The sequence below is a fragment of the Phyllostomus discolor genome, chromosome 1, assembly GCF_004126475.2.
Source record: "Phyllostomus discolor isolate MPI-MPIP mPhyDis1 chromosome 1, mPhyDis1.pri.v3, whole genome shotgun sequence".
NCBI classification, from domain to species: Eukaryota; Metazoa; Chordata; class Mammalia; order Chiroptera; family Phyllostomidae; genus Phyllostomus; species Phyllostomus discolor.
In genome coordinates this window covers 116,424,452-116,448,284 of record NC_040903.2, presented here as the reverse complement: position 1 = coordinate 116,448,284, position 23,833 = coordinate 116,424,452, and the positions used below count along the sequence as shown (strand labels likewise).

The 23,833-nt window shown below is 35.8% G+C and overlaps 1 protein-coding gene across 1 annotated transcript in view; it reads left to right on the top strand.

The window, feature by feature from the left end:
- The window catches only part of ARIH1 (ariadne RBR E3 ubiquitin protein ligase 1), a 144,601-nt gene extending 126,592 nt beyond the window's left edge, over positions 1 to 18,009 (top strand). Inside the window, exons 8-14 of the mRNA XM_028505890.2 lie at positions 604 to 646; positions 1,170 to 1,241; positions 4,225 to 4,355; positions 8,363 to 8,420; positions 11,592 to 11,852; positions 12,883 to 12,995; positions 14,669 to 18,009. Of these exons, the coding sequence (XP_028361691.1) occupies positions 604 to 646; positions 1,170 to 1,241; positions 4,225 to 4,355; positions 8,363 to 8,420; positions 11,592 to 11,852; positions 12,883 to 12,995; positions 14,669 to 14,753 (763 nt within the window). The 3' untranslated portion in view covers positions 14,754 to 18,009. The remainder of the gene's footprint in view (positions 1 to 603; positions 647 to 1,169; positions 1,242 to 4,224; positions 4,356 to 8,362; positions 8,421 to 11,591; positions 11,853 to 12,882; positions 12,996 to 14,668) is intronic.
- Positions 18,010 to 23,833: the final 5,824 nt, after the last annotated feature.

Genomic DNA, 23,833 nt, shown 5'->3' with positions numbered 1-23,833 from the left:
TATATTCTTAGAGAATATTTAGTCACACTTTTGTTTTATACCTTGTATGGTATAGTTTATCTCTGCCAGCCTGAGGTTCATTTGGATCATGCAAAGATATGGCCTGTTTTGTTTCCTGTGCATTGCTGACTGCACATTAGTACTAAATCATGTAGTACCTTACAAAGTCAGACTTTTACTCTTTATTTGGAATATTAAGTAAAATATTTAATATATCCTAATGAAGCATGATTGAAATTTAAGTTGAAATTAGTGAACATGGTTTCAGCTATGCTTCAATTAGAGAGTGATTACATCAAGGAACCATCTTAAAAGTATCAGAAAAATACACATCTAACTAGTTTTATGACTGTCTAGATAGTCATTTGTTATGAAATTGTCATCTAAGCATGTCTTCATGCTTATATAGTCATTTTTCATTCACACACTGATCAGAATACTAAATTCTAAATAATTCATTGTAGAATAAAATAGACATGGTTCCTATCTTTGTATTTGCCAGTCACTAGAAACTGGTGATAACACTGAGGAACTATAATGTTTGTTTGAATACTTAATAGTAGGTGGGACTTAATTCTTTTTCACTCTTATGTCACTTAACAGCTTCAACTGTGGAGAAAATTGGCATGATCCAGTTAAATGTAAGGTAAGTTTGTCTGGCATTTTCATTTTTAAATAATGTAGAACACTTCTAAGACTTGGTGACTGAAAATTACAGCGCACAATTTTGTTACTTATCCTTTAGTAGATAAAAGATTTTATTTTGTCTTTTTTATCTCAGATGATGATTGCCAGTATTTAGAGAACATTCCTTAGGAATAAGTCAGCTCCTGATATTATCAGGATCATCATGGTTAAAGCACCTTCCTCAGTAGGCTTTGCAATGGTCTAAGGACAATGGCACAACTTGGAGCTGGAATTCTAGTCAGGTGGTAGATTATCCCCTCACTTCAGCCAGAGAAAGTCCTCCTTTGGTAGATTTTTGTATATACTCGATAGGAGAACTACAGGATTTCCTTGATTTAAAAGGAAGTAAATGTAGTGATAATCGTGTCTTTTGGCTTTTATATTTAAGCTTGAGTGCATTTAAGTATTGAAGTAATTTGCTATTCTTATTTCTTAAGTCTTTTGTTGTACCCTAACAGTTGTGGGTTTTTTTTCCCAAACAGTGGTTGAAGAAATGGATTAAAAAGTGTGATGATGACAGTGAAACCTCTAATTGGATTGCAGCCAACACAAAGGTTGGTGTTTTTCTTCAATAAACTGTGATAATGAGAACTGATAAGGACAGATACATCAACATTAGCAAAAGTAAATTTACCTGGTTAAGGCCTTGTTTTACCTTTTTATCTATTTTAAGGTTTGCTTTCATTTTATCTAGAATGATTGCCTATTAATAATTTTTCTTTATTTTAGCATTTGAGTTTGTTTTACAGTGTACTATACTGTAGTGTGCACGTTGCTGTGCTTTAGAACTTTTCTTTTATTGGAAAGCATTACTTTAGAAGACAAGGATGATAATTTTTCTGCCCTGATGTTTGCTATGATTCCTGTATTGTCCTTGGCTGCCTTTTAGTATACAAATGTAGGTTTGCTCCACCTAGCTTGATTTTATTGGGCTAATTTGCATTTCTGCATTTAACGTCTAAGAGATTTTAGGCACCATTCAATCAGAGTTAAATGAGTAACGTTTTATTATGTAACATCTTTAGCATGTTAAACTTCTATAATACGATTTATTAAGAGACTTGGCTCTTGAGAAATAGAAGTTTGGGGGAAATATGGGTGTCCTTTGTTTTTTTGTTGTATTTTTGAATTGCATTACTCAAAACACTATTTTTAAAATTCAGTCTTTTTACAGTCCTGAACCACTTCTTTAACACTAGACAAAATCTTACTGATGAAAGCAATCTTTTTGAACACCCTTGTTGTCTATCACCAAGTAATAACAAGCATTTGAATCCCAGTACGTACCACTCAGTATCTTAATAGAAAATTGTATAAATATCCAGTTTTTTATTCAGTTCAGTCTTCTGTTCCATCCAAATAAGAAGTGACTTCGGTGATGAATGATGGGGTTATTAATGGGCCATTCGTTTTTAGTTCTTCGTGTGTGAAGACGATGTGTTATTTATTCTTTTTAAATAATAGAATTGTTTGGCCAGTGTTAGTTATAGCTTTGTACTGTTCCATCTCTCAATCACAGGACAGAAGAAATAGAGAGTTCGTAAATGATGAAGGCTAACACACAATTTTACACTGTCAGTACCCTGCTCTACCCCACAAAATTAAAAAATACGTATTTATTTCTGTTTCTCAGAAAGCATTAGCAGGGAAACAGTGAGTCTTTTCACATACTACAGTGCCCACATCTTTGAGGAATGTATGGTTGAAATATTTTTGTGCTCTCTAAAACCATGATTATATGATAAACATAAGTCATGTCACTCATAAAAACCTTGCTGTAATATCAGGAAGTATGTTTACTTTTGTTTAAAAAAATTTCCTAGCCTAGCCTTTTTTGGAAATTGAAGATTTCTCCACCAGAATCTTAAATATGTTCTGTAAAACTAGTATTTAGAATAGGGCAGCTGTATTTTCACTAAGTCATTTGATTAAACTCTCATCCTCTTTCTGCATCTAGAAAAATCACAAATGCTCTAAACCTCACAGATGTTTAAAATAGGGAATATAATCTTGAATATATTTGACTTTGTTTAGAAAGTAGATTATTGAGGAAAAATGGCAATTTGTAATAATAAAGTTATCTATTTGGCAGTTTTAAGGTGAGACTGAAGAGTTTTTCTCTTGAGCGGTTTCAGAAACTTTTGTTTACTATTGTTATTAGTTCCTTAAACCAATTTGCAGATTGTTGACGGTATCCTAACATATTGAAAGCTTAATACTGTTTGGTAATGTATCAAGAAATGTAGAGTAAAACAGATATTTTAGGACTGGAACTCGCTTCTTTGAGAAAATGTAAAATTTCTTATGTATGTCATTTCAAAAATTTGATTAAAAATCACCATATTGACCTATTTAAAATTACTGTGGTTTATGGGCATTGTAGTGTAGGCTTATTTGTGCAAATAATATAATGGGTACTACTCTCTTGTGGTAGTTACAGTCATCAAACACAAATACAAGCTTTCTGTCTCATTTATCATTTTATTAAAAATAATGAGTAAGTTTGATTTCTTTAGGTTTTTCAAAAGAGAAAAACAATAGGCCTGCAGGGTAGTAACTTTGCCTCACTGCCTCACTAGTAACCGAGAAAATGATACAGATGGGGGAGGGGAGATCATTATCTCTATAGCACAGATGCAAATGATCCACAATAAGAAGAATTTAAAACAAGGGTATTTAGCCCTGGTTAGGTAACTTAGTTGGTGAGAGCATTATCCTGATACAGTGTATCAGGTTGGTACACTTGTACTGGACACACCAAGGTTGCCCATCCTCAGTCATGGTGCGCATACAAGAATCAACCAATAAATAGCATAAGTAAGTGGAACAACAAATTGATGTTTCTTGCTCTTCCCACCCCATCTCCTTTTTTCTCTCCCTCTAAATTCAATAAATAAAAATATATAAATAAAACAGGATGTTTGGCAGAAGGAAGTTGGTTAACAACTCAGAATCCACAAAAAGAATTTACCAATCTCACTTTCCTGAATCTTGAGGCCAAATTGCTTGGGTTTGAAGCCTGACTCCACCCTTTGCTACCTGTATGACCTTGGACTAGCTTTTTTAAAATTTTTTCTCCCTTAGTTTATTCATCTGAAAAATGGAAATAGGAATAGGTGTACTATAAGGATTATAAATTAATGCATATAAAACACTGAGAACAATGTAAGATACAGGAAGTAACCATTAATTATTTTTAGATGACTTAGATTATTATTTACATGAACAAAATATTTTACCTTCATGAACAAAATGTTATTGCTATATGTATGGCTAAAAGTACTTAAAATATTTTCGTCCCCCAGCCCTACTAAAACAAATCCTTAAATTGTACATTTCGAAAGCCAGTAGTAATGACAACGGCTCATTTTCATTAGTACTTATTAAGAGTTTGACACTGTTCTAAGTGCTTTACATGTATTAATGACAGTGGATGTGATATTTTAAAATAGACCAAATTGAGAATTGGCTTCTCCTCAGTGGTAGTAATACAACCTAGTGTAGCATTGACACCAACTTTATAGTTTCTCTTCATAGGAATGTCCCAAATGCCATGTCACAATTGAGAAGGATGGCGGTTGTAATCACATGGTCTGTCGTAACCAGAACTGTAAAGCAGAGTTTTGCTGGGTGTGTCTTGGCCCTTGGGAACCACATGGATCTGCCTGGTAGGTTGGGGAAATGGAAATGAAGGGAAGGAATATGTTCACAAAAGTATGTGATATATGCCGCATATTTTGAGTAAGGTTTCTGCTTCATGGAAATCACCGTCTAACTTGGGAGCTTGCTAAATAAGTACTGTGTGATTAGTGTTAGAGGTATATATGCAAGATATCGAGAGGGATTACTTAGGAATATTTCACAGAGGAGGACTAGTTCATTGGTTGAAAAAGTGTTGGGAAAAACATACAGTGCAAAAGGAGCAGCATGAACAAAGGTAGGATGATGTGAATGTATATGCCTTATTCAGAGAAGAGTTGCATTGTCTAATATGTCTCTCTAGGCAGTAGACAAAACCCAGCATGCAGTTGTGTTTTACTTACTCTGTCCATCATTTGACAAAAAAAAAAAAAAACTTGTTCCAAACTTTGAAAATTGGAAAATTGCCCAGTGCAGTCCAGATTTTTAGTTTCCCTTTGAATCATAGAAACAGATCTGCACTTCTTCTTGGCAACAGTCACCTGGAATTGATTACTAACCTTTCCTTTCCAGTTATGTGTCCCCAAAGACTGAAGCTTAATGGCATTAGCATATGTCATGATGGCACTAATCCCACTTAGTAAAATATATACTTTTGCTCAATGCATATTTCTTATCCATTTGGGAAAATGCAAGTTAGACTGACGATGCCTTGAATTTTGAGAAAAATCAGAGCTGGCATATCTCTTAGTAAAAGTGAAAATATTTCTGAGTGTTTTTATATGCAAATGGAATGTTTCTCTGATTTTAGTTACTTGCCTGTGCCCTATTGGCCTTTGAGTTTGTGAGCCCTCCTAAGTTGTGAGGAATAGAAAAAGAGAACGTAGACTGAGACCTACAGTAGTTTGGACATTATCAGAAGGATTTTAAGTGAGTGGCATGATTGGATCTGTTACTTAGATGAGAAGAAGGCTGCTTTTTTTTTATACTTTATATACATTGTCACATAATTGTGGCTGCTTTGTAGAGAGTGGGTAGGAGGTTAATAAATTGCAAGTTCAAAACGAGGTAAGGAAGATCTGAACTTAAAAAGTGGCAAGTCTTCCCTTTTAGTTTTGTTGCAACTTTGATTAGTTTCACTAGCTAGAGGAATAATATGAGGGATTACCTGTCTAAAATTAACTCTGAGACAGGTAAGAAAGTAATTTTGCCACTGTCAGAAGCAAGAAAGGGTGTTTTGGGTTTTAGCTGGACAGGTCCTCTAAATTTTATGAAGGCAAACTGCTGCATTAGAGTGTTCCCATAAACTAAATTCACTCTAATATATTTAAACAAGCCTAGTGAAGAGGGGAGGGAATGCAAAAGAAGAGTTAGATTTTCATGTGTAAGGTAATCTCTGATCACAACTTAAATCTTAAAGGAGCTGTATTGAAAACTGAAAAGGATACAAAACAAATGGTAGACACAAAAGAATGAACAACGACCTAGATCAGAGATGTCGGGAATGTTGCTTATGACTTGAATCTGCTTTCTTGTTTAAATCTGAAAATGCCTCAGAATCTTTAAAATAGCATTCCAAGTAACACTATCAGTCACCTGAGTTAGAAGTATAGATGAGCCCTATTTGCTTTCCTTCTTTAAAGTCTTAATTTGAATGTTAGCAGAGTAAAGGCCAGAATGATTTGAGGCTTATAAATATCTAAAAAAAATCAAAAGGCAAATTTTTAAGAATTATCAGATAAGAAGAGGTGTTAATATTTGACCAGTAGAGGGCAAGGAGGGGTCATCTTTGGGTTAAATTGAGTAAAGTAATGTGGTAAAAGGGGATTATAACCCAAGCTGGGGGGAAATTAATTAATCTGCCCTGGATGAATTGTAGTCTGGGTTCTTTCAAAAGCTTGAAGATGAGGTCAGTGAGTCATTGTTGATTATTTCTGAGTAATTTTTTAAAGTAAAGAGGCATCAGTGACTGGAAACAGACAAAATATATTTCCAAATTTTGTGATTCCACAAACTATATATGATCCACATAACTTAATTTTTCTCTTATGTGAAATCCTAGAATCCAGTGATGTTGTTAGGAAGATGGATTAGGGAATGTTTTATAGATCTCAGCAAGATATTTCGGTGTGGACTAAGATATTTGTGGCCTAGGCTGTGAATACAGAGAAGGAGGTATAGTTTCAATTAATTGAATGATTTATTGGAGTACAGATAATGGGTTTATGTTTTTCTAATGGGATGCTTTAACTTTATTGGTTTGCTTAAAGGCTTTGTTCTTATCTTTTATCTCCCCCCCCCCCACACACACCTTTACAGTGTACACTACTTTTCTGGTCAGTTTTATTGATGATGTTCTTGAACTAATATGAGAATCTTACATACATTTTAGGTAATATTAAAGAGAAATACTGATTATGTAGATCATTAAAATCCTAAAGAACTTGACAAGCTGAAACAATGATCCAGTTTAACAAGATTTAAATTCAAATTCCTTCGTTAGTTTTACAAAGATCACTGTTAAGAGATTCTGGAGACAACAGCTTGTGAACAGTATACTCACTGGTTAAGAGCATGGACCTCATTTGGGAGATACACATGAGTTTAATCCCCAGCTCTGAAACCCTACTTTTTTGACCTTGAAAAACCTAGTTCTTCATCTGCTCAATGAGGATAATAATAATACACATTTCATAAGATGGTTGAGGGGATTAAATGCAATAGTACATTTAAAGAACTCAGTAAGTGAGTATATCATAAGTACTCAATAAATATCAGCTGCTTCCATAATTACTCTACCATAAAAGAAGAAGTAGAGAGTAAGGAGAACAAGGGAAGTGCCAGTCTCATTCATCTCCACTCTGAACTGACTTCTCTGAGCAGGTTCCTCCCAGCTCCTCACTTAGTATATCGCTCAGTTTTGAGTGACTCTTGTAAACTGTAACAGCATGTAGAGCATGTAGCATAGTATCTATTGGGTTGACCAAAAAGTTTGTTGGGGTGTTTTTCTGTAAGATGGCTCTAGTAGCACTTAGTTTGTCTTTAACTTCATTTGAAACAGTTTTGTTAGATTATATTGTGACAGCTCTCAGATCAGTGTACATTTTTTAAAAACTTACAAAATTGATGAATTTTTGTGTAGTCATTTTAATATTGAAGATGGAAGAAAATGAGCAACATTTTTGGGCTTCTTATGCTTTATTATTTTAAAAAAGGTGAGAACACAACTGAAACACACGCACTTTTTCAGTGTGGAAAAGGTGCCATGACTAATTGAACATGTGAAAAGTAGTTTGCAAAGTTGCATACTGGAGATTTGCCAGACAAAGCTCCATAGTAGGGTAGATCAGTTGAAGTTGATAGTGATCGAATCGAGACATTAATTGAGAACAACATTATATATACCACACGGGAGATAGCCGACATACTCTGAATATCCAAATCAATATAGTTATTGGTAAAAATGAAAAATATGTCTTTCATTTTATGGAAAACACTAAACAGACTTTTTGGAAAACCCAATATTATACAGTGGTCCACCGGTTGTTGGTTCATTGGTTTATAAAAGAGATGATAAGAAGGTGAGTAACTCTGGAAAAATTGGGAATATTTAACCTAAATAACAGTCAGCCTAGGACATCAGATGATCTCTTTCTTCAAAAGTTTAATTAGAAGTTCAGACTTAGTCAGTAAATGGAAGTTCTAGAATGACAGTGTTTTCTAATGACTATAGGTGAAGTGATTTGGAATGGACTAAGTTAGGAAGTGGGAAATTCCCTATTACTGTATAGAGGACTGATACTCTCTTACAGAGAGGATGTAAGCACTAGGTATGGATTAGGTTGAACAACACTGAGCGCCTTTCAGTATGGTAACTATCATTATACTGATAGAGCCCTGCTTATTTTAACCCCATTTTATCTGTATAAAGCAGGATATCAGTTCTAGATAATCTCTAAATCCAGGCTAAAATTCTGTGATTGGTTCTTTTTTCATTGATTTATGACTTTATGGAATCCTCTTGCTTTACTTTAAGGTACAACTGTAACCGCTATAATGAGGATGATGCAAAGGCAGCAAGAGATGCACAGGAGGTGAGTGCATTTATTTTGGGGTAACAGTTGAACAGGATGTGCATTGTGTGCTTATTAGGGAATAAGTTAGCAGGAGTTTTCAATTTTGAAAGATTTGTGGAAATATACTTCAGTTAGTACTGGGTATCTGTACATTTAGTAAGGGAATCTCATCGAAAATGCTTATCAGGAGCATTCCTATTTATAGGTTTATTTGTTTTCTTTTAATTAATCTAGACATGTAGTACAATTCCAGGTTTCAGAAGTTGTATCAAGATTTTCCCTTCTCAGCAAGGAGACTAGAGAACAGTAATTGTTAAAAGAACTCTGCTGCTATTTATATTCAGTCTCACTTATTTTTAATTCTGTATTATTATTTTTAACCTCATTGTTCATCAGGAACCTCCTACGCTTGATTATAGGCTGCTCCAGGAGGTAGGAAATTTCCTATCACCTGATGGGGAACACAACCACTATTATAGAAGGGATCCAAACACTAGGTGTAGATTTAGATTCAACAGCACTTCGAGTTCCTTTCAGCCAGTGATTGTCATATTTGTAGACTCTTGAAATGCCTTACATGCCATTCATTCTATATTGAAATTCGCCAGTGTCCCAAATGTATTTTTCAAATGGTTTTCTTTGCCAGATGTAATCCACATCATGATCTGTTTATTCCTGTTTCACTTTTTAAACATCCCCTTAAAATTTACTAATTAAAAATTCCATAAATATGGAAGAATGTAGATAACCTACATTGTCATATTGTTAGAAGTGAAAGTTCTATGTCCTTTTTTTTTTTAAGACTGGGAAATTATATTTTGTATTTATAAATGATGAGGGGTGTTTCAAGACTTTCACAATATTTGTAGTCCTTTTATAAGGAAAACAGCCCCACAAATTCCAATGTTGATTTAGATTATATTCATTATAATTTACCTAAATGTTTAAACATAAACCAACTATAAACCTTATGCTTTTATACAACTATACAACCAAACCAAGAGAACTATAAAACCAGTGAAACTCAAGTTCAGATTAATTTGACATATGTTTCCTAAAATAAAATGGCTGTTGGTAGACTGCTATGTGTGGCTGGCTTTTTGTTTTCTTTTGCAAGTTTATGAATAGTTGATTACATTTCAGTAAGTATATTGTGATTCAGTAAAACAAAAGTTAAGGCCACAGAGCTCATTATTTAAGCCAATTATTATTCTCAAGTCCAATAAGAATAATACAGGAAGAATTTAGAGAATATAGAATTCTTTGTGAAAAAAAACTTAAATGATCTTGGGAACACAGATTTTACTTTACAAAAACAGGCAGCAACTGGATTTAGCTTGCAGGCTAGAGTCTGCCTACCCCTGTTCTAAGCAGACAGGTTATTTGTTTTCCAAAGTGGTTTTTGGTCACTGATTGCATTTCTCAATCCAGAATCTGGTGTTTGAGTTAAGTTAGTCTTATTGCAGTGATGGTATGGGTTTTCTTTCATGCTGACTTTTAGAGATTTTTAATAAGCTCTTTCAAATTGTTGGTCATATTAAGTAAAGTCCTCTAATATCATACATTTTAATATGGTAGTTTAGGTTTTCTGTTTCATCTTGGGAATATGATAGGCTTGGAAATAATAGTGCTTTGGGCACAGAATAAAATTCCAAGCAGATTATTTTCCACATACATATTTTTACATATAATTGCAGTAATTTTTAGATTAATATATAATATTAATATGTTTAATAGTGACTAGATATAATTGGCATAATTTTTCAGTGTATAAGCATTGGTTTTGATATCTACCTGGTTCTTGTAGTAACATGGCTTGTCTAGGTTTTTAAAGATGTTCTGATGTATGATACTGGATCATATGGTTGGCTAATTCTTTGGTTCATAGTTAGTATTTCTAACCAAGAGACCAACCACAGGGCCTAGTAGTTTCTGTGCTGTGTGTTGGCTTTAAGACATGAAAGGAAGAGAAGGTGATAGTGAAAGAAAAATATGTGTATGGAAAGAAACCCTTTCATAGTGGTGGCATCACTTAACAAGCATTTATTATTAGTCATTTTCCACATATTAAGTAAACATAACAAGATTACTTTTAAAAAGTCTGGCTCCCCTGGAGATTTACAGTATAATAGGAAAGATTTATGCAAATGATTTTTGCAGTGTGATAAATAAAATAAAACAAATATAGACCAGATATCATAATATAATATTTGTTTGATAATACTTCTTGTATCTTTAATTTTCTTAAATATAACTGCAGTACCAACATTGTATTTGTGTATGTATTTACTATATATTATAACACATTATTTTATAATTATACTATATATGTTTTTTGAAGTCAGTACTTCATTAATGTCATCAACTCTCCAGTGTTCAAATGTTCCCACTTACCTCAAATTTTTTTTAATAGTTACTTTAAATCAGGATTCACCCAAGTCCACAAAATGGGTTTGATTGTTATCTCTTGAGTCTCTTCTAATCTTTAAGTCCTTGCATTTCTTCCTTTCTTTTTTTTTCTTCCTTGCCACCTATTTATTGAGGAAACTAAATTATTTTGTCATATAGGATTTTCCGTATTTCACATTTTGCTAATCGCAGCTTCTTGTGTCATTTAATAGGTTGTTCTATCCCAGTATTTCCCGAAACTGATGGTTAATTCTAGATACCCAAGTTGAGACTTAATTGATGGGAGGTTGAGGGGAGCAGGATATGGAAAGGGCACAAAACGCTTAGCTGATGAAATGGCACTGCAGTATATCGGGAGTTATATGATATCTGGGTTGCCTTTCTATTTTCTGCTTCAAAATACTGGTGCTTCTTGCCTACTTAATACTTTATTGCATACTGTAGAACAGTGATATCCAATAGAACTTTCTGTAATGATGGAATATACTTTATTACCACTGTCCAATTTGGTAGCTGCTGACCGCATATGGTTATTGAGTACTGAGTAACTGAGTTTTTAATTTGAAATAGCCACATGATTTTAGTGGCTGTCATTTTGGAAAGTACAACTATGGGACATCCAAAGCAGTGTTAAATAATAAAGCTAGCAGTAGATGTCTGTTTATTCATGATTTTAGCCAAATTCCTATACTGTTTCATCAGTAAACATGATATCAGCTTTGTTCACATATATAATACATTTGCCATAATTATGTAACCTTAATTTTTCTCAATGGACAGCGATCTAGGGCAGCCCTGCAGAGGTACCTGTTCTACTGTAATCGTTATATGAACCACATGCAAAGTCTGCGCTTTGAGCACAAACTGTATGCTCAGGTGAAACAGAAAATGGAGGAGATGCAACAGCACAACATGTCCTGGATTGAGGTGCAGTTCCTGAAGAAAGCAGTTGATGTCCTCTGCCAGTGTCGTGCCACACTCATGTACACTTACGTCTTCGCTTTCTACCTCAAAAAGAATAACCAGTCCATTATCTTTGAGGTGAGAAAAGGCCCACCTTGTGCCGTAGGACTACTTGGTCTTTCATAGAGAAGATATATCGGTTTAAAGGTTCTGCTCAGAAAATATGGATTAGAAATGTAGTATTTATTGGAAAGATAAATTTAGATTTCTTGTCCTAAACTACATTCAGATTGATATGGGTTAGACAGCTAGTGATTTAAGTGTGCAGGTTCTCTGCAGGCAGCCCTGAATTGGAATCTTGACTTCATCACTTGTGAGCTCTGTTGACTTGAAGCAAATTACTTAACCTCTTCTATATCTGTTTTAAAATGGAGATAATACTTTTCTAGGATGTTATGAGGTTTGAGTGAGACAGTCATGTATATTGCTCATACATATAGCACCTGGCACATTACAGTACTTAATAAAAGCCTTTTTTCGGGCAAAACTAATATATGGTGTTAGAACTTAATATGGTGGTTATGTAATGACTAAAGTGGGCATTAAGCAGTAAAGGTTTTTCAAGTAGATATGTTCATTTAAAATTGAGGCATGAAACATTGACGTCAACAGATGACTAGACAGTAACACGGACCAGCAGGTGGGAATTTAGATTGGTAAATGTACAGAACTAGCCCTAGTAGTAAAAGATAACAAAATTTTAATCTTCCATACCATGTTCTCTTTTAAGAAGTAGGTGCAGCCTGATGTAAACAAAAAAACGGATTTCTATTTATTCCTCAAGTTTCCCTTTAAGTTTTAGCAAATAGCAATTCTCAGAACTAGGAGATTCCTAAAGACTTTTAAGTCCTTTCAAATTGTCCTTGATATTCTTTCAGAGACAATCAGTGAATCTTTGGGTTTTTTAACATTTAAGAAATTGTCGTTGAAAAGAGAGAACACTGTTAAAGGCAAAAGCAATAAAGAGCTTTACAGATATAGTGAAAACCACCTGTGAAAATTTATGTAATCTGTTGAAAGCAGTTTAGGCAAGGAAGCAGCTAAGCTGGTTTATCTTTCGGCTTTCTTTTGAAGCTAAAATTTACTATGTGTCTTCCTCCTCTTGCAGAATAACCAAGCAGATCTAGAGAATGCCACAGAGGTGCTTTCAGGCTACCTTGAACGAGATATTTCCCAAGATTCTCTACAGGATATAAAGCAGAAAGTACAAGATAAGTACAGGTGAGATTTTTTAAAATGGTTTTTGAGCAAAAGATTGGTATGCCTTAGTGGTGAAGTTAGGTAATGGTGAAACTTGGGTTTAGCATATCCAGTAACTGAGCTGCTGCCATGTTTCTCATAGATTACTTCTGTCCTTTGGGCTACAATTTGCAGATAGTATAGTGTTATTTAAACATAGCGGAGGATATCTGCCATGTATCCCGCCAGCTTCTTCCTTTCAACGTTATCTATTTACTTGCTGCCCTGCAAATAAGAGCCTAAAAACGGCAAGTGGCCATTAGGATGAGGGGTGAGATTAGCATGCTGGACATAGCCAGGGGGCCCTGCAATCATGGCTATTGACAAGTGAACTACTCAGGCTTATTGTAGAGTTTTTATTAGGTTTTCCCCCCTAAGGAGAGATTTACTTTACCCTCAAGATAGATGGTATTTCGAGATATGCTACTACTTTTTTTTTTTGGTAGAGAATAAAGTTTTTATTCACTCTCCAAGAAAGGTAAGGGACATGGTGTGGAGAGATACACCAGCATTGATGGGTGGGGACTTTGAACTTTTATTGGATTATAATTGGATTAAAAAGGGGTAGGGGCTTGCTGTTGGGGTCATTGTAACACGAGGCTGTTGTTTGTTCCAATGTTATATTCTGCCTTTGGCTCTAGGGAGTAGTTCTGTTCTTGCTTTCCAGTAATTCTGGAGGGATTAGGTAGGGAGAAAAATATAAATATTTCAGTATTGCTTATGAGGGTATAATTTATAAATTGTCCTAGGGAAAAAACAAATTTTCTTACATCAATCACTGACCGTGAAGATGGATGAGGAGGAGGCTGTCTGCAGCCTGGAGAGATGGAGAATGATTAGAATCCTCTCTCTGAACCTCACAGAGACAGGGTCGGGTTTAGCCCAGATTGAGCTTCTGCTGCCCACTGCTCCCCTAGTCTCAAGTCTCAGGAAGCTGGAGGAGAGGGAGAAATAGAGAATGTCCCCTTATGGGTCACCAAAATGTTAGAGTGGTCAGTGACATGGGATGTGAAAGAATTCACAGAGAGAAGTGTACAGAATAAAGTTTTTATTCATTCTCCAAGAAAGGAGAGGGGCATGGTGTGGAGAGATGATACACCAGCAAGATATGCTACTTCTTAAGCTAAGAATACAAAATGTTTGCTTTCTCATCATAGAGATAATTTCCCCCAAAGTTGTTTCCTGGCAAATACTAACACTAGTCTTTTTAATAGTGGTAGAAACCTTCGGAAATTTGGAAGTCTTAGAGAATTAGTCCTAAGTAATATTTTTACATCCTGTAGCCAGCTACATTGTGTTTATGGTAATTTCAAAGTTAACAAAGATTTTATAAATGTGAATAAATGACCCTTGAAATTGCTTTTTCCTGAAACTGTTTACTTATGGTATAATAATGACAGGATTGAATCAGGTAATTTCTAAGACCTTTAGGAATTTCTCACATTTTATTACTCTAAAATTGCCAAAACTAGGAATTATGGCTTTTAAAAAACACCTTTTTAAAATTAGAAACAGTAGACCTGCAAATGTGTTACTTAAACAGGTGCCTAGTTCCAAGTCTTGATAAAATGTAGGGGTGCCCTAAAAAATAAGTAAATGTTTTTTATTTTTTTTTAACTGGAGGGCTGACATTTTCTTTTTTTCTTTGATTACAGATACTGTGAGAGTCGACGAAGGGTTTTGTTACAGCATGTTCATGAAGGCTATGAAAAAGATCTGTGGGAGTACATTGAGGACTGAAAATGACCCTGCATAAAATGAACTCTGAAAACTTTACCATCTAGAGTGCTCATGCAATTAAAACAAACACAAACAAGGAGGCACTAAGCCCATTCTGATACTGCTGGTCTGTAGTACCAGAATTCTGTTTTGTTAACAGAAAGTTTAAGTAAATTATATTGTAATAAAAAAAAAGGTAGATAAACCATTGTACAACAGTATTCTAGGCCGCCAAAGTGTGACAGACACACTAAAAGCCCTCCAACTTTAACTTGTAACGTAGCTTCATTCTCAAAGCTGACTTCTTTTCTTTTCTTTTTCCTGAGTGTAGTACAGTTAAAATTTAAAACAGGTCTTTGACACTGCTTTTCATGCCCAAACCAGCCATTTTGTTGTACTTTGGTAAAGGACCTCTTCCCCCTCCTCCTCTACTCATGCAAATATACCCACATACAGAGACTGACTCTCTTTCTCTCATACCCCGAGGTAATGAGTGAATGATGTTTAGTTCCTTGTAAAGAAAATTCTTGGGGTGGGAAGTGGGTAGGCAGCAAGAAGAATTAAACAAAAAACAAACAAACAAAAAAAAACTTTGTATATGACTTTTAAAACGAGAGGACAACACAGTATTTTTCAAAATTGTATATAGCGCATATGCATGGACAAAGCAAGCGTGGCACGTGTTTGCATAATGTTTAATTACAAAAAAATATTTATTCTTTAAAAATCTTCAACATTATGTCTATTTGCTGTGCATTTTCTTTCCGTTTTCTTTAACTTTCCTCAGTTGAAGGTTGGGATTAAAAAAAACCTGTTGGTTTAGTACCTCTGGAAGACATAAGAACTCTTTGATTTCCCTTTCCTGAGATTACTTTGCCCTTTCTGGTTTTTATATGTCTGTTGCTGGCCATGGGCCTCATGCCCAATGCTTGATCAGGGCCAGGGAGGTCAAGCCCCAACAATACTATGGCCTAGTTAAGGACTGCAACAGGGAGCTTAGTTGCTAACAGTTCAAGAATAATCTAGTCCCCGCTTCATTCCCCTTCATGGCCTCATGCATTTTACTCAAGCCTTCGAGTGTACATGTCATGCACAGGTGAAGGCATTCCTATGCTCCCTATCCATCCAGAGGAAACATTTCATTTTTTTTTTTTCCTTTAATTGCTGCTTTGAGCCTCTTAAGATTTTGGTTATGGCTCTTCTCTCACCCTTTCTTTACATTAGGGTATCAAATAGAATGTTTTTGCTTTAAATATAAATATAAATAAATAACCATTCACTTAGTGTCAGATTGTGAATTTAATATGGCAGATATTAAAATTGCTTGTGTGTTGCTGTGGGTTCAGTTTGAAGACAGACATCCCTAGAACATGGTATTACCATCTAGTTCATTTAAACAGAAATCACTGACTTTGCTTCTTTTCATTGTCAACAGATAGGAAAATTAATGATGCGTTTTAGCCGTGATGTCCATTTTTATGAAATTTCTACTAAGAGCTATGTTAAAAGTAAAGGGTGGTGGTGGTTTTATTAATTATATGCCTGTTTAGGCCATTCTGGCTGTGGTATTTTTCAACAGATCAGCATCCCTAAATCTGTCAGTTCTATACAGGAGTGCAGGGTGAATTGGCAACTAGATTAAGAGGTCTTAATATTAAATACCAATTTGGGTTGAGGACCTCTTTGTCTTCCTTTAAATGTCTTGCGCCTAGGGAGGGTTTACCTTTTGTGAGGCAGCTTTGTCTGCTCTTGCAGTGTACATCGTATTACTCCATTGGGAAGTAGGTTCACTTTCCTCTGGCCTTTTGCCTAAGTTAGGCTTTGCTGAATCAACCCACTTTTCCTTTTAGAAAAGGTTGTTACATGAGATGTACTTGCAACTGTTCTTTTCCCATAAAAAATTAGTGAATGTTTGCTGAGTATATTATGCTGCTTCCTTAAACCTCTTGTCGCTTTAGGATCAACTTTACCTGTACCTTTAATCCTTTCTCCCTTGCCACCTCAGGTGCAGATCAGAACTCGACGTCTGCTTCTTCCATGTTCTCCTGTCCCCTGACATCCATTTAACTTTATTTTAAATGACTGTATCAATCTTAAAAGGCATTTATCAAGCTAAGGATTTTTTTTTTTTAAAGAAAGCTTGAATAAGTTCCTTTCCCTGGTAACTTTGAAAAGCAGCCAGAGTTGCTATCTAGATATATGTGGCTCCCTTAATCAAAATGTTTTTGTGTATGTGTGGTGTTTTTTAAAAAAACTTTTAACCAGTTAACTGCGGTATCTAGGTTTGTGTCATTATGCACTCCCCTTGTAATAAGTATCCAAACACAGTGTGTGCACTTCATAGTATCAGCCCCTACCCATGGAGGAACAGTGCTTTTTAGAGATGCTTTTCTAGTTTGTCTTGGCATATTATCTGAGGGTATTGCAGTTGTGGGTGCATTCCCTAACTTGTATGAATCAAGGTGAACTGACCTTTTTTAATTCCAATCTTTTAACAACTATCTCCATATTTGACAGTATTCCCTGAGCTCATTGCTTTCACTGTTAGTAGCTTCAGTGACCCCAGCTGGGATATAGGCAAGCCATATCGAATGACAGCTTCCCCATTTCACTTACCTAAGTCTATCAAGAGGGCTCTATTCATGGTAAGCACCAGGGTCTCCCTGTCTTCTTGAGGGCAGTTACGTTGTCTTTTGAAAAGTGCATGCTTCATTTGAACAATTCATTGAACAGTAGATGAACTTTAAATGATTTATAGTAAAATTTTGATCCAAAGCTCAGGACACAAACCACAGTGGGAAAACTGAGTAGCATATATTATCAGACTAAATTTTGCGAAATTTGCTGCGACCCAGATTGTATGTGTTTTATGTGTGTTTAAATAAATACATTAAATACACATGTGTATACATAAACACATATATAACAGATCCAAGACTAACTGACTTGATGTGACGTGGTTGGATCTGCAGTGTATAATGTGATTCAGCCATAATTAGGGACTGAAATTTAATACAAGACAGAAACGGACTTGATGTAACAAATTCTTTAGTTGCAAATCCTGGGTACAGAGCACTTGGGGGATGGGAGGGGGTGGGTTGGTGAGACAATCAGATCGGTAAATTTATTAAATGCTCCTAACCCTGTAATTTTGTGCATAGAGCGCCCTGTGCTGTGGAAATAACTGTTCTTAGATTTTCATTGTAACTGGACTGTTCAGGTTGCCCAGAGGGAAAGAACATTCCTAATTCTAATAAAATAAACTTTTATTTTGTTATTCCATTAGTTACTTATGTTTATTTTTATAGTTTTAAAAAAAGACATACTGGTGACCTAACAATCACCTGTATTATGTGCCTTATTCACTGTTCCTACTTAATATAAAATGTTAAGATTTGGTTCAGTTTCTTTGCGGGGAACTGTGAATGAGACCATCCCCAACAGTTAATCGTTAACTTGGTCAATGTAGCCTTCAGAGCATTTTCTGAAAGCTTTCCAATTTCTCTGACTTGACCATTGAATTTAGTTTGCTGTTCATGTTGTAACAGTGATATGTATGAGATGCTTAGTAGATCTTTGTCAGTTTTTTAAAGATAAAATATTTTAAGAGTCATTCTCAACCTCAAAATTCTGATTATTTAGATTTATTCACTCTTATAAGCTGATATCTCCTAAAGGGATGGAGAGAATTTTCTTAAACAAGGTCCCGGGTTGGAGATTTTTGTTATTGGTATTCTAGTCAAGTCCAGATTTTAGGACAATTTAATTTGGTCTTATTTGGATCTATAATTATGAGAGTTCATTTATCACTTTTATCTTCAAAGCACTTTATCTTATATTACCAGCTTAAGCAAGTGGGGTAGGAATTGCTCTCTTTTACAAAAGAGGAAAATAAGGCTAAATGAGGTTAAGTAACTTGCCCAAGATTTCACAATTCCTTCTATCTGGGATTCAATCAACATTGTACTACCTCTTTGTATCATATTTTCATAATCTGGTCTCAGAATGACTTAGCATTCAGTACCAGGAAAGGTGGTTCTTTGCTATGGTGTTGTACTATTAAACTACATCAAAGACTATATATATGTATACATATGCCTATTGCTGCTAATGTTAGAGGAATGCTATATACTATCTCTGGTCTTTAATTTGGTTCAGAGTTTGCAACTGATGTGGCTCTGTTTTGCCTAATCAAAAGAACCTAGGCATGCAAGATGAATATAGCCCTTCCCATTTTGCTGATTGGGGCAGTGCTCATTAGAAAACTGTCACATGTGATAGTTGAGAGGAAATTGTTCAGCATCATTTGATTTGATAAATAGCGGCCAAGCAATTTGCGATTGTTGGTCTAGTTATTTGTTCAAATAAATTTCCAATGTAAAGAATTTTGAATAATCGTCTGCAACTTGTTACAGGATTATTTTGTAACTAGTAAAACACAGAACAGCTGAAATCCATTTGTTCTCAGCATTTCTCCTATGAGGCTTTAAGAATGGAAGTAGTGAGCATTTGTGGGAAATCTTGGCTCCTTCAGCTGCAGGAAGAAGTATGGGCCCTTCAGATTTTTTTCAGATCCTTGGGGATAAAATTGGTGTGTTTCTGGTTTATTTTAGGGAATTTACTTTTCCACTTAATCACCCAAGATGAAACAGCTAATTTGGAAGTGCTCAACTGGAAATAATGCAGTTGTGCCTACTGTAAGAGTAAACAGTGAGGCAACTGAGCTTTACTTTTTTTGTGTAATTAAATCCAATTTTCAAGGCAGCTGTTGATCTTTCTGTAGTCAATAGCATTTAGGCTGGAGAAAATTAATAGGTTTTTTTGAAAAGCAGTTTTCAGACTATGATTAAACCATAGAGATGCATTTTAGGGCCACTTTTAGAGTAGAGGCCAATTAGTAAGTAAATCAACCAAGCAGTGATATGTAGCAGCTATAACAATATCAAAAGCACAACTTCATTGCCACATGAATTCAGAAGTCTCAAACTCAGATGTCTACAAGAGCCAGGTAAATATTTTAATAGACTATTGTCAGCCAAATGGGTTCTGAGAGGAGCCTGTGAAATAACACTTTTGTGAATTTTTTCAAGTTTGAAATGTTGGCAATCAATCTTGGCTTGCAAGTTTATGTCCCTATCCATCTGACACACATTGGAATCACTGAGAGGCTTCAGGAGAAAACAAACTAATGCCTGAATCCCACCCCATAGGAATTATTACTTACTTGCTTTGGGTCGTGTCCTGGTCATTAATGTTTTACAGCCCTATCCCCACCTGCATCCCTAATGATCATACCATGCAGTTTGAGACCTGTAGACATGGTTGAGGCCATTGACCTAGACACTTCTGTAGTTCCAAAGAGTTACAGATGCATATTCTAGGACATACGGGATAATAGGACGTAATGACAAGTTCACAAGCTCAGGAAAGGTCACAACGTAGGCCCTAGCTGAGTGGGGTTTGTGGAATGGTGCCTCCTAAGGGGCTAGTGTGAAATGCCCAGTACGTGGTCCACCTTGGAGAAAATTAAATTCACAAAACCAGGAGAAATGTAAAACTGAAGCAGAGTAGAATGTTCACATGAAGTGGTAATATATTTTCTGCCCAAGGGAGAGAAATATATCTAGGAAAGTAAATTAGTACAGTCTGAGCCAAGGTACTTACTTGAACGGTTATAAGCAAAGCTGTCATTAAGTATTTGCGTCAAGTCAGTGCGCAATTCCACTTAATCACTTAAAGTTCAGAGCACTAACAAATCACAAGTTTATCACTTTCATTCTTTTGATGATCTATGTTAAGACAATGAATGTTCCTGTTTCTATTCCCACTGTGGTGTAGTGGAAAGGATATCAGTATTTCTCAGCCATAGTTTTCCTTTGTAAAATGGGGGTAGTAATAGGAGCTATAATTTGTTGAGTACTTTTTGTTAGATGCTCTACTTACATTATCTCTGTCTTTTAAGCAGCCCTAAAACAAAAACATTGCTCTCCTAATTTATGAGAAAACAGGTTTATTTAAAGGTTACAAGAAAAAAATATGGCAGGGTCATGCTTGCATGATTTCTTGTGTTCATTCTTATGCTATGTTGTCTGTTTTATAGGAGTATTGTGAGGATCAAAGAAAATAGGAGAACAAAGCCTTACAAATAATAAGTATACAACACTAACTTGGGCAAAAAATAAAGATACAGAATGGTCTCACAGACTCCCAAAGGCAGAATGAGATTGGATCCAGGAACTAGAAAGCCATTTTCAACTCCTGATTTGGCATTGTTTTCCATCAGTACATCCACATCATTCTAACAGCTTTGCTTTTCCTGCAGCTACCCCATAACTCCAGGTGTTACATGTTAACTGTCCTAGACATATGCAGACAGAACCAGAGCCATGGGACCTAGACACATGCAGACAGAACCAAACAGAGCTATGGGACCAGCCCATTGGTAGAAATGTGGCTCTTAGGGGTTTATGCCTGTGGGTTGGGGGTCAGATCTTGGAGACCATGGTTTGTTGGCTGCACACCACAAAAGGTGTCTTCAACAAAACTGAAATGTCCTGAAAGGAAATAAATGTAAGGAATACTATATAATAGATAATTATGAGCTAACTTAGTCTTAATACTTCATGTTCATCTTTTTAAAGCAATCTTACGAGACAGTTACCATCTTCATTTCATAAAAGTTCCCGAGGTCATCCTTTTGTAAGTGACAGAATGAAGATTCAAACCTAGGTTCCTTCAGTCAACACTCAAAAGTGTCAGGCGCTGTTCTAGACACTGGAGGTACAGCAATGAAAAGGACCTGTTGGTTTGCCTGGAAGCCCTTAACAACCCTGGTTCTATATCTCAACCCATGGATTGACTAAGGTCACCCATCCAGTTAGTGGCAGGCAGAGCTGGAGGCACATTTTGACCACAACGCTATATTCTTTTCATGGCACTGCTGATTTTCAAACAGCCTTCCCAACAGTACCTGCTAAAGTTATGTAGATTCTTAGGGGGACCTAAGCCTTAGATTGCCTTGGAACTCACCGATCAATTTTCATTTTTGGCTCTTAGCTGTTCAAAACATGTCTCTTTTGTTGTTGACCTCATAGTGTACTAAGAAGGACCCAACCTATGTCTTTTCTCCTTCACATTTGAGAGCTACCCTAGCATTTTAATGAGAGTTAAGAAGCAAGTCCCCCATTTCCAAGCCTCTTCAGAAGGTCAGTCTTGCCTATTTTGAGCTAATGACTTGGCTTCATGTTATGCACAAAGTAACAGTTCCTGACTTGCTCTTTTACTTGGCACCTGTACATCCTTCCTCACTGACTGTATCTGTGTAAAAGTTTGGTCTTTTCAAGTTGCCTGCCTTTTGCCATGGAGTACTCATGGTGGGAATTTGGAAGGTGATTATAGAAATATAAGATTATATTATTCTCCAGGAAGTTCTGAAAACGTGTACAGATTTTAGATCTTCTGATGGCTAAAATTGGTTCCCGTATGCATAATAACAAAGCAGTATTCTTAAAGCCACTTCTGTGCACCTTAAATGGCTGTTTCTTATTGGGAATCAGGCTTGTGCAGTGAGGATCTGGCTCTCTCGAATCAACTGGCCAAGCTGGGATCCCTGAGGAGTGAACAAACATACACAGCAGGATTGAATTTCCCAGCTTCCTCTTGGAAGGAGACTCCCTGTGTGCACTCCCACCTCTGCAGGTCACATCATTTTCTCAGAGGGAGTGCAGCATAAAATGATAACCAGCATTATGGAGCACCGCTTGTGGGCCTACTTGGGCAGTAGACATTCTAATGGAATGCTCTAAAATTGTAAGTTCTTGCACCTGCTCTCATTTATAACCTAATTGCTGGTCTTCCTGGTATGAACAAAGTTGTTTGCTTAATAAATTCCTACCGTATGATCCTGAGTTGTGGTCCATTTCTGCATAAGCAGGGCAAATACTGAAGTGTTTACTAACCAAGGAGGTAAGACCCGAATGTCCTTCCCCCCGACCTCGCCCTTTACTTTGGAAAAGATGCCTGCATGCGTAAGAAATGATTTTTGTATCTAAGACTCCTCTGACTGGTTTGGAGCATTGTAAAGGTCATAGCAGTAAATACCAGAGAATGAGAAAAGTTACAGTGTTCTATGTACCTGTGAAGAATTAATATATACTCCATTATTTTGACTAGCTTGCAATGGAGTACGTTTTGTTTATTCATGTTAAATTCAACATTAGTACAAGTCAGTGCCTTACACATGGTTAAACATGTTGCTCACTAACCAATGGAAATAAAATTGCTTCACAGATTTCTAAATGCTGTTTCAATGGGACACTGGATTGTGTGCTTTTTAAGATAAGTTCCATAATCAAGGTCCTAGCCCTGAACAGATTAGAGCCCAAAGGTCACACTGAGAAAAGATCAGTATAGAGTTGGGGAAAGATGCTCCTGAAATAGAAGTGCTCCGCTCATTTTTAAGTTGAATATAGAAATGAAGATGTTTTGATAATTGTGTACACATTGTTGATAACCACTCCAAAGAAGATATAAAACATTATCATTACATACCAAGTTCTCTTGTGCATGTTTCAAATCATTCCTGCTCCCTTCCCTACTCCAATGATCATTTCCTGATTTTTATTACTAAAGATATATTTTGTCTGCTGTTGGACTTCACATAAATTGAATCATATAATAAGTAGTCTTTCGCATCTGGCTTCTTTCATGTAATGTTTTAAAGACATCCACATTTTATGTATTGGTAAATTCTTTATTGCTGAGTAGCAGGTCATTTTATAAATATATCACAATTTGCCTATACATTTCCCTATAGATGGACTTTTAGGTTGTTTCCAATTTGGGGCAATTGTGAATAAGACTGCTATAAAATTCTTACAAGATTTTGTTTTGTTCTTGTTCTGTGGATACATGTTTTCATATCTCTTGGTTACCTAAGAGCAGAAAAGTACTGAGTCATATGGTAGGTGTACATTTAACTTTTTGAGCAACTGCCTTTCCATTCTCCAAAGTGGTTTTACCATTTTGTACTCTCACCAACGAGGTATAAGAGTTCCAGTTTTTCCATGTTCTTGTCAATATTTGCTGTTCTCTGTGCCTTT